Here is an 11,349-nt window from a genome sequence, read left to right as displayed (position 1 = left end):
CTGAAAAATCACAGGAAACACTAGTCTTCTTCATGGTTTTCCTGTGGGGGCTGTAATGTTTGATTTGACCTCTGGTTTGTTGCAAAAAAACAATACCAGGACACCTACTGCTTATGCTCTGAAGGGAGCATGGAAAATAGTCAGAAAACAAGTATTTGGAGACTCCTTTTCATTCCCACATCATTCTGCACTGCCTCTGGTTTGAAAAAGAGAAGGACTCCAGATTAACTTTGGGTTGCCAAGATGCTTTATTCCAAAGCTTCATTCAGAATTCACTGACACTTAGGGCTGAAGGGGATTTACTACTTTGCCAACAAATAATGTGTAGTTGGTCTGTTTTTCAAACATCAGCACAAAAAAAGGCATGTTGAATTCTAAGGTTGGAGGCAAAGACATAGGTATGGCTTCTACAACAGTGGCTGCTGCTGCCTCTGACCCTTTCTCATCCATGGTGAGCACAGCCTTATGGGTAGCCTGAGGAAGAACAAAGAAAGACATCAGAGTTTGGAGAGGAGAAAAGGATTTCATTTGTGAAGGAAATGCTTTTTTTTGAAAGGCCTTTGTCTTCACTGCCGCTTACCTCCGGCCATCTATGTGATTTGCCCTTCTGTCAATGAGTAACTTTGCTGAGGTGACCTCACAAAAACACATGGGTTGGTGCAACCAATCACAATAAATGCCTATGAGGGCAAATTAGACCCTCAGCAGCCAAGGACCCAAAAGGGTATCAGAACTCTTGGGCAAACCCTAATGTTCAGAAACGTGAGCTTTGTTGGCACTGAGGAGGCTAACGCTGGAGAGAATATCATAGTCAGACAGCATATGGCACAGTCCTATTTCAAATACATGTCTTCAAATAAAAAAAGAACAGGGTGGACAAGGCCTGGCTTCATTACTTAGTCTGCCAAGACCCCAGTACAGTGTTACCTCTGGATGTGAACGAGATCCGTTCCGGAGCCCCATTCGCTCCCAGAAGCGAACGCAACCAGTGTCCGTGCATCTGCATGTGCGCGGGTCACGATTTGCCGGTTCTGTGCATGCGTGTGACGTCATTTTGACCGTCTGCGCATTCACGAGCGGCGAAACCCGGAAGTAACGCATTCTGTTACTTCCGGGTCGCTGCAGCGCGCAACCCGAAAATACTTATCCCAAAGCTACTTCAACCCAAGGTATGACTGTAGTATCCAACACTTCTGCCACATGCTCTGGGCCTACATTATGGCTAAATTTTAATCCTGCTAAATGTAACTTTTGTTTTATTTATCGTAGTTGTGCTCAATTTCATTTCCCATTCATACGAGCAGGTTGTATAGCTCCTTCCTCTTTGATATGTCCACTTTCTCTGGTCCTCATCTCCTTAATTCTGTGGTGTGTCACAACTCATATTATTAGGCAATAAGGTCCTTAAGATTTGTAAGAGGGAGTCTTTGCTTACCATCCCTACCAGCACCTACTAGCGAGGCTTGCCTGGTGCCTTCCTTATATATCTTTAGGTGCCAGGTGAAAATATTCCTCTTAAACTAGGCCTTTGGGTGATTAAAATCGTATACCCCTTTTAAATGTGTTTGTCAGAGGGGATTTATTGCTTTGTTTTCATTTTATTATGTATTTTGTGTTCTCATTTTGCATTTTTATGTTTGAACAGCGGTATACAAATTTAATTAATAAGAATAAGGATAATTTAAAGAGATGGAGCACAATTAATTCAATTTCCCCAAATAAAACAGGATCCTTTGCACACACAAAAATAAAATTAAAAAATGAAGACATGTGACTAATGGGAATTTTTCTTTTCAACTTACTTTTTCCACCTTCAAAGGCTGCCCAGTGATTCCTGTCAGATCAGCTTGATCACTGAAGACATCAGTAATGCCCATTTTGCTGAGGGTCTCCTTTAGTTCATAGCTGGCAGAAATATTAAACTTTGGAAGGAACACAGATGCTGTAGAACTTCAGGAACAGAAAGATACAAGAAATTACTTCAATTATTTGCTCAAATGGCTGACATCTAAAAGGGCAACTCACGGCTCCCGAGTGGATATGATAGAAACATATTCTCATTGAGACTCAGTGTGCTTGGGGCCTTGTCCAACTATCACCATCCTGGTATATACCATGTATTTTGGATTACGGTTCCTATAAGCCCTAGTTAGCGCAGGCCTGCTAGCTGGGGTTGATGGGAGCCGTAGCCTAAAACATCCTGTGTGCACCAGGTTACTGAATGCTGTGTCACAGCAACAAACTTTATGTAGGGCTGCCCTTGAGAACTTTTCAAAGGCTTCAGCCGGTGCAAAACGTTGTGGCATGGCACCCCGTTCAGTATAAAGGTACTCAGCAAAATGGCACCCAGTTCCACAGCCTGTGAATGGAGCTGCAATATATTTCCCTTCGTTGCACCATGAAAGAATATTCCATCCATTATACTTTGCATTTACAGAGCACATTTCAGGTTTAAGGAGCTCCATGTATGTTATCTCAGAACAAGGCCAACCATAGCATTAGGCAGAGTGAGGCAGCTGTCTCAGGCGGCAGAAATTAGGGAGTGACAACAAGATGTTGATGGACAGAACTGTAGGCAAAGGTAAAGGACCCCTGGACGGTTTAGGTGACTATGGGGTGTGGTGCTCATCTTGCTTCAGGTTGAGGGAGCCGGCGTTTGTCCACAGACAGATTTCCGGGTCATGTGGTCAGCATGACTAAACCGCTTCTGGTGCAACGGAACACCGTGACGGAAACCAGAGCGTTCAGAAACACCATTTACCTTTCCATCGCAGTGCTGCCTATTTATCTACTTGCACTGGTATGCTTTAGAACTGCTAGGTTGGCAGGAGCTGGGATAGAGCAATGGGAGCTCACCCCGTCGCAGGGATTCAAACTGCCGACCTTCTGATTGGCAAGCCCAAGAGGCTCAGTGGTTTAGACCACAGTGCAACCCGCATCCCACAGAGCTGTGTATGGACAGAACTGTGCACTCAGGTGCAGCAGACGATTCTGGCTACTACCGATGTTAAAGTATGATTCGAATGGCCAGTCAAGTCAGCTTCTGTATGTGACATGGGCGAAGCATCCAGTCATTTGTCTCATGGCAGCTTACTCTGTGGCATTAACACCTTCATGTTTTAATTAGACACAAGCATTTTGGTTATATGAGGCTGGTTATCCTACAGCTACGGCTAGGAGTAGTCTTACGACTAGATAAGTTTGCCATGGCAAAGTAAGAGTAGTCCTAACATTCAGAAAGGCTTTCCTATATTATATGGTCCACATCTAGTCCTTTACCTTGTAAGTGGTATGGTAATCGAAGACAGTAAGGCTGGATCTACACTGATCTGTAAAAACGCTGTAAAAAATCCCCCACAATATAGCTCTTAATACAATTTCCTATTGCCGACAGATAGCTGCTCTACAGCACCCTCTGGTGTCACATTTTTATAATGCATTTTAACGCTATAACCGACCAGTGTAGCTTTGCCCTAAGTTGCTGATAGGTTACAAATATATCTAATGGAAACATTAAAGAAGCAACACAAAACTTACCGGTGGAGCTTTACTGCCCATTTGGTCCAAGCATCTAATGAGAAAGCCTCCTCTACCTGCTTGAGTTTTCCGGAATCTGGCAGAACAAAGAATGTGGTGGTACTCCCCTTGTAGTCCATTCGCAGCACTTGGCAATGCAACTCAGCATCATAGTAATGCCAGAACCAGCCCAACCTGTGCATCATCGGGACTTTGACCGTTGTGTGTTCGTTCACAAAGAAGTCCCTTTCTTCTGTCTGAGCTGGATCAAAAGGTTTTTCCCAGGCACCTTAAGAGAAAAGAAGAGACCACCACCACATTACGGAGAGATTACACAGTTCATTCAAATCACAACATTTGATCTTATTTGCAATATTAGTGTTTTTTTTCTGGCAGAGATTGTTGCTACATGTCAGCGGGTTCATAGACAGGCACCGTTTGTTTTCCCATCGCAGTGCTGCAGCAGTCTAGACTGCAGCTCAGCTTCCTGAACTGCTATGTAGGGTTGAATACGGTTGATATATGTTTATGCATGCAGAGGGGGGGGGGGAAGGGCAAGATATGATTGCTTTTGGTGCGCTGTTTAACTGGGGTGTGTTTTCCTGCACCTGCAGCTAGTTCGTCACGTGAGAATGAGTCAGCAACCATGTGAGAACGACTCAGCAGAAACTACAATATAAAGGCTGCTGTGTTTGGAGGCAAGTTTGCTCTCAGCCAGAGTGTGGTCTGTATGCCGTAAGGAAAGTATCTGCTGTATGTATGTGGAACTGCATTATTGTCAGTAAAGCAACTGATTCTTCTTAGAAGTGCTTACTGTTTCTCTGGTCGTTTGCACACCCTGCTGACATTGGGGTGGGCACTTTGCACATGCCCCAACAAATACGACAGCAACAAAGCTGCACCAGAGCAGTGCATTTTACACAATAAGAAAGTAAAGGAAATTAATTGTTTAGCCGAGGGGGTCAAATGTAGGATCCAAGCCCACAGGCATCACTTGGGGCACCCCTCTCCACCACCTCACCACCTCCTCCTGGTGCTTCAATTACACTGGATAAAAAGTTAAACCTCTTGCTGGATCCTTTAGGAATCCCCACCCCAAACCCTAAATATGGGAGCATTTTTAAGAAGGCCACGGCTGGGGAAGAAAAGGTTAACTTTCCCCATCTGCTGTGGACCTCCCCCTCCCCAAACTGCTGTACAACAATGGTGCCTGAAAAAAGTATATGGGTGGCTTCAATTTCCATCAAGCTCAAATAAGGCATAGGGGGCTCTTTTCAGCCAGGGGTTGGGGAGTTGTAGCTAGGAAGGGAAGAGTTAACCATTACCACCCTGGCCACTGTGGGTCATGCAACAAAAATGCCTTCTGCGCTGCAATTAGGATAATGGTGGAGACATTACAGTAAGAGACTCTAGGGGTGAAAGAATGAATAGCTGAAATGTAGGTTGAATGTGTTCATGGTACAGCTGGGTGCCCGCCCTGTGGAACACCCTCCCATCCAATGTCAAGGAAATAAACATCTATCTGACTTTTAGAAGACATCTGAAGGCAGCCCTGCATAGGTGAGTTTTTTTAATTTGAGGTTTTCCATGTTTTAATATTTTGTTGGCAGGCGCCCAGAGTGGCTGGGGCAATCCAGTCAGATGGGTGGCAAATAAATAATAAAATTATTTTTTTATTATTACTGGTGAAGATAACATGTGGTGGCAGCTTCACTGTGAGACTCAAGGTTGCCTGGACTCTCGATCACTCAAAGTGTGAATGATGTCAGAGGCTGGGGATATGTATGCAAACCCTGCCCTCTAGGTCCTCACATGAATTGCACCCCCCTTCAGTTGAGCAGGGAGGTTTTGTAGGCAGCTTCTACTGAACTCACTTGAACAAGAGTAGGACACTTTGTGTGACGTTATCAGTGTTCCTGGTCATATGGAGGGAACTACACACATCCAAGGGAACACAAACAGAAGCCCCTCAAAGATTTTTCCCCAGCAAATGTGGGGATGCTTGTGGACTAAATATTTGGGGGGATTAAAGGAAGGGGATCATTGGCTCACTCCATGCCTTTGTCCACAGATACATGCCTCAAGTCACAGGCAAAGGATTCTCCCTGATAATAAATAATAGTTATTTTATTATTTCTACCTCGCCCATCTGATGGGATTGCCTAGAGATGGGATTTACTCTGAGCCCATGAGCCCCTTCTGAGCAAAGTGCAAATTTCAAAGAACTGCTGCGTTTCAGCTTTCACATGGTTTCGGAAAATTCAAATTAGAAGGTTTATCTTAAAATCTGAACGGAGTTGAATTTATCCCCCACCCCAAAGTGTACCTTTAAAGAATATGTAGTTCGCTACAGCCAGTGAGGTATGTGGATCAAGACCCTTGACGACCTCCGAAATTTTCCCGTGGGTTTTCTTCTCTATATAATCGTTGATTTGTTTCTCGGCTTCTTTTGGCTCCTGGAATTTCGTGGGCAACACCTCTGCCGCGTAAAAAGCCTTGACATCATCCAGAAAGGTTGGTAATGCCTCCAGGCCCTCCCTTAAAAAAAGAGCATTTCCTAGCTCGAGTTGGTACCCAGAATCTGAGCGAGTGAGAACAGAAACGTCATTATGGAGTGCCCGGTGGATCTCCTTCTCTGGAATTTCTGTCAGGTTAAAGCAAAGGCCTTCTAGGATCTGAGTGCGTGTGGCAGATTTTGCCCCCAGTGAAAGAATGGAAAAGGCGGATGCAATACTGATGGGCGAGAAGAAAATATTTGCATCAGGTGAGGCTGAAGAAGCCAGACTAATAAATTTAATTGCAAAACGACCAATATTTGGATATATAGCAGTTAGATGTGTGCTGTTCTGTTCATCAGGACCCTGATGATGCCCATTGGAGAGGCTGGCCAATATCAAACAGAGACAGATGGCAGAGTACATTCTTCTGGTCAGTTCTTCTGCGAATTGAGAGAGAGAGATTTTTACTTGCCACAAAATGTGTTAGTAGCAACAGCAGCAACAACAACTCAAAACAGTTCTTGCTCCCATTCAGAGTCAGCTCGTCTCCTGAAGGTCAACATGAGAGGAAGATGGAAGAAGCATTTCACAATGCATTGCCAGACTTCAGTCAAGAATGTACTTTACTGGCTCCACTCCAAACACAATGCATACCTCAACGCCATAATATGCACACATCTATCTGCAGTATAGATTTGCACATGTTGGTTATGCTTTAGTGCAGACCCTCCAAGTGTCCCTATTTTCCAAGGACAGTCCCAGATTTACAGAACACCTCCTGGTTTCTGATTTGATCCTGGAATGTCCCGCTTTTCCTTAGGACATCCCTACTTTCATGGAGAAATGTTGGTGGGCATGGAGTTATGTGACCCCCAAGCCAAAGAGATAATTAACTATACAACCTATAGAAGACATCTGAAGGCAGCCTTGTATAGGGAAGTGGTTTTTTAAATGTTTAATGTTTTATTATGTTTTTATATATGTTGGAGTGACTGAGGGTCAGATGGGTGGGGTATAAATGATGATGATGATGATGATGGAATAAAGGTAATGGTTAAGGGACCCCTGACCACTAGGTCCAGTCGCGGATGACTCTGGGGCTGCGGCACTCATCTCACTTTATTGGCCGAGGGAGCCGGCGTACAGCTTCCGGGTCATGTGGCCAGCAGGACTAAGCCGCTTCTGGTGAACCAGAGCAGTGCACGGAAACACTGTTTACCTTCCCGCTGGAGCGGTACCTATTTATCTACTTGCACTTTGACGTGCTTTCAAACTGCTAGGTTGGCAGGAGCGGGGACCGAGCAATGGGAGCTCTATCCGTCGCAGGGATTCGAACCGCCGACCTTCTGATCGGCAAGTCCTAGGCTCTGTGGTTTAACCCACAGCACCACCCGCATCCCTTGATGATGGAATAGGACATCCCTATTTCTTCAGAGAAATGTTGGAGGGTATGTTAGTGTGCCAACCCCCGCTTTGCAGGTCTAGTTGCCTACGGCATGGCATAAATGTGGACGATGTGACAATGTCCACGATTGGCCAGTGAGAACATAAGAAGATCTCTGCTGAATCAAACCAAAGCCCCATCTTGCCCAGCATCCTGTTCTCACGGTAGGAAACCAGGTGCTTATGGGAAGTAGGACTTGACTGCAACAACACTCTCCCTACTTGTGATTTCCAGCAACTGCTATTCACAAACAGGTTATCTCTGACAGTGGAGGCAGAACATAGCCACCATGGCTTGTGGCTGTTAAAAAACTTATCCTCTATTAATGTGACTGATCCTCTTAGATTGCAAACCATTTGAGTGCTTTGTTAAAAAGCCGACACATAAATGGAGTGTATGAATAAAGTAAATGAGAACTCTAGTGATACAAGTGCACTCAATGACTTTTGTATCTATGTCACTACTCGGAGCAATGGATTTTTCAACCAGCCTGCTGTCCTCCAAGTCTTTTGGACTTCAACTCCAGCAGCCCCAGTCATCATGGCCAATGATCAGGAATGATGGGAGATGTAGTACAAAAAAAATCTAGAGGGCAGTAGGTTGTGGAGGGCTGCTTTAAAGAGTTTCGCTACTAGCAAACTACCGCTGTTGGAGTACGCACAAAGCAATTCATTTTTGGTTACTTGAAGGGATTGAAATACATTTCCCTTGCAAGAAGCTTAATCTAAAAAAACTAATCAGAATATCTAGAAATTCAAACAAAACCAAAACCCCCATACCCAAATAAAATAAATAAACCAAAAACAGCCCAATCAAACTCAAACCTTGATCCCCAAGTACAATAACAAATATTTGTTGCAGGAAATGATTATGACAGTCATCCTGGACTTTGAAAAGTCTCAGGTGTGCAAATATAGCATTGTCTGGGGATACATGCCTGGTGCCACTGTGCCATTTTGCACGTAGGATTTGGGTAATTTAAAGCGACATGCATGCAATTATTGCAGGTTAGCCAAAAGCAAGCTCTTGTGAGCCAATTAGCTGTGAAAATATCAGTCAGTCAGTCACCAGGACTGCAGACCTGATGACTTTAAGAGTTTAAAATACTATATGTATTTATTGTTTTTAAAGTTTATTCAATATAACTTTTTTTAAAAAAAGCATTTTGGATTTTTAAATATTTATGTTTAAATATTCACAATTTAAACATAAAATTCATACATTTATTATTTTAGTGTGAAAGTTTGCACATGTTCACCTTTTATTTTAGAATTGAAGCAATGCAGATTGCAGGTGCAAGGTAGCCTTAAAAATGAATGTGTAATGATTTCTATTTCGAAAAAAAGCAGCAATTTAAAAATGGGATGGCAATTTGACCTAAATGATAATTATTCCTATTTTTTCACTGTCCCTTCACCATAAATTCACAGGTTGGGTTACAAAATATAAGGGAATGCTTAGTCTCTTTAACAATCTGCCTCACCCCATACCTAGTCTTTCCTTTACACCTGACCAATTCCCTTCCTTTACACTTCACCCATCACCTATCCCTTATTGTTCCCCCAACCACCCTCCCCTCACAGTTCACCTCAAGCAACTATCCCCAGCCTCACCTCTATTAAAAGGAGCCTGGCAGACACTTCAGAGAGCTCCCACCCTCCTTTAAACGCTGTGATGTTTAACAGAGGGTGAGTGGTTTGCCAAATCGCTATCTGACATGCCTTCCACGCACCTTTAAACAGCTCGCCTGGGCTGCCCGCTTCTCGCTCACTTGCCTGTCTGCCATTCTGCCATCACGTTCGAATTGTCAAAGCCGCCAATTAGCAGCTACCTAAACTGCAGCATGATCACAGTCTTACAAATTTATTATATATTAAGACAATATTAAAATCAACTTACAATCAGAAAAATAGGGTGGGTTCTATATCTTTTAACTGAAGATGCATCTATCTATCTATATCTATCTATCATCTATCTATCTATCTATCATCTATCATCTATCATCTATCTATCTATCTATCTATCTATCTATCTATCTATCTATCTATCTATCTATCTCTCAATCATCTATCTATCATCTATCTAGCTATCATCATCATCTATCTAGAGTCTAGGTTTCAAATGCTAGAAAAAGAAGTTCAAACTACACTGGGTAGCTATAAGCTAAACACAGGTTTGTGAGGTGAATTAAAAACAGCAAGGTGGAGGTCATTTCTACATTGGATCTTCTTCTGAGTAAGCACTGTGCCAAACTGCTGGCTGTCACTTCTTATCAGTGATAAACATTAAATTGCATTTAGTGTTTTAGAGCTGGCATTGGCCAGAGAGGGCTGGTACATTCCCAACAGCATTATTTAACTCCCATGCTTTACAGTAGCATAGGAAGTTAAAACAGAGCCAGGGCATTGTTCAGTCTAGTTCAGTATTGTCTGCACTGATTGATAGCTGCTCTCCAGAGTTTCAGGCAGTGGGCATTCCTAGCGCTGCCTGAAGATGCTATGGTTTGTTCTGCCCTGAGCTCTGGCCCTTCCCCCATACTCTTTCCATGCAATCACATTCTCTTTTCAATATACTCATGTTTACTTTCTTCTAAATCATTTAAAAACTCTATAATACATGCCAATCTTGGAAATGTGTATGCTTTTCTGCACCAGATGATGTTCACTCCCCTTTTCATGCATGAGTACAAAGAAATCATTTTTAAACTTGGAAACAAAAAATATGCTTTCATTTCTCCAGTTTATGTGCACAAACACAAACAATCAGCACAAAAATTTGAAGGGAAATCTGGGGAAACTTTCACAATTACCCAAAATCCTGAGTGACAAGGACATTAAAGTAAGTTTATGTATGATTCTGAGTACTGTAGTGCAAGAAATAAAAATCCAAAGTATCACTCTTATTGGCCCTGATAATGGACAACAAGAAGTCACTTAAAGACAGGTTTTTTTCAGGAGAATAGGCAGATTTAAAGATACTCACTTGAAAATATGGCACAGTATTTTCAAATACATTGCGAAGCAGTATTTAACTGCTCTATCCCCCGGTTTATCCAGATGAGTTTGCTTATTCTGTATTCATCCTGATTTGCTTGCATGGTAGATTGACTATGGACAGTATCTAAATAACGTGTTCAGTCAGTGCAAAGATTTAAACTTGAGCAACAGTTCCACTGTGCAAACGTTGATCCAGGCACTGATGGGACACTGGCTGGATACTGCCCTATGTCTGGTCTGCATGTCAGTAAGCTTTTATCCTTCACTCATCCTGATTTGCTTATACTGTTTTTACACATCTTCCAATTTATCATTTGTTCACCCCCACACTTTTAAGTGCATTTTTACCCATTGCTTTCCAAAGCAATGGATTTGTTGCGGTAGGGCAACAAAACACTTTTATCCACTTTAACTGCACAAGCCTGAAAAGGTTCTGGTATGTGCTTGAACTTCCCCCGCAAAACAGTGACAGTTTTGAGGACACCCAAAGAGGACAGATACTTACAGCCGTTGTGCAGAACCTTCCTTTCTGTTAGAAAGCCTCTGATTCTTTATGATCTGCTATTTATGCAAACTGCAATGTGAGCACAGTGCTTCATTAATACTTAACTGGGACTGTTGAAAGGTATTTGTTTTAAACATTGTCCAAACATTGCCAAAGAAGAGTCTTTGCTCTTCAGGCCAGGATAAATCAATTTGCTGACCTTGGCTGGGGACAGGGGTGGAGGAAGGGGGGTGCAGTTTCCATGTTACCACCCGATGGTGTACAGGTTAAAGAGGGAATGGTTTGTAAACTCAAGAAATCCCTGTATTGTTTGAAACAGAGTGCTCGATACTGGCACACTAAACTAACAGAGGTACTGTTCTCATTAGATTTTAAACAAGGGAAAGCTGA

At 42.9% G+C, this 11,349-nt stretch overlaps 1 protein-coding gene across 1 annotated transcript; it reads right to left on the bottom strand.

Moving 5' to 3' along the window:
- Positions 1 to 229: 229 nt before the first annotated feature.
- Positions 230 to 11,079, bottom strand: LOC309539889 (alpha-1-antiproteinase-like). Its single transcript, XM_082236259.1, has 5 exons — positions 10,960 to 11,079; positions 5,843 to 6,454; positions 3,538 to 3,805; positions 1,803 to 1,950; positions 230 to 474 (listed from the first exon to the last, which is right to left on the bottom strand). The coding sequence occupies exons 2-5, from the start codon at positions 6,435 to 6,437 to the stop codon at positions 283 to 285; spliced, it is 1,203 nt and encodes a 400-aa protein (XP_082092385.1). The 5' UTR covers positions 6,438 to 6,454; positions 10,960 to 11,079; the 3' UTR covers positions 230 to 282.
- Between the last annotated feature and the right edge of the window lie 270 nt (positions 11,080 to 11,349).

The sequence above is a fragment of the Podarcis vaucheri genome (assembly GCF_965113315.1).
Source record: "Podarcis vaucheri genome assembly, chromosome: 1".
In the NCBI taxonomy this organism is placed as follows: Eukaryota; Metazoa; Chordata; class Lepidosauria; order Squamata; family Lacertidae; genus Podarcis; species Podarcis vaucheri.
Note: the sequence above shows the minus strand (reverse complement) of the source record. Positions and strands in the feature narration are given on the sequence as shown.

Bases quoted from the DNA above. Each gene is read 5' to 3' on its own strand.
- LOC309539889 (XM_082236259.1), bottom strand. From the start codon at position 6,437: ATGTACTCTGCCATCTGTCTCTGTTTGATATTGGCCAGCCTCTCCAAT. The intron at 3,806-5,842 runs GTACACTTTGGG...TTTTCTCTTAAG, and splicing joins GAACTACATATTCTTTAAAG to GTGCCTGGGAAAAACCTTTT. The intron at 1,951-3,537 runs GTAAGTTTTGTG...CTGTTCCTGAAG, and splicing joins TGGGCAGTAAAGCTCCACCG to TTCTACAGCATCTGTGTTCC.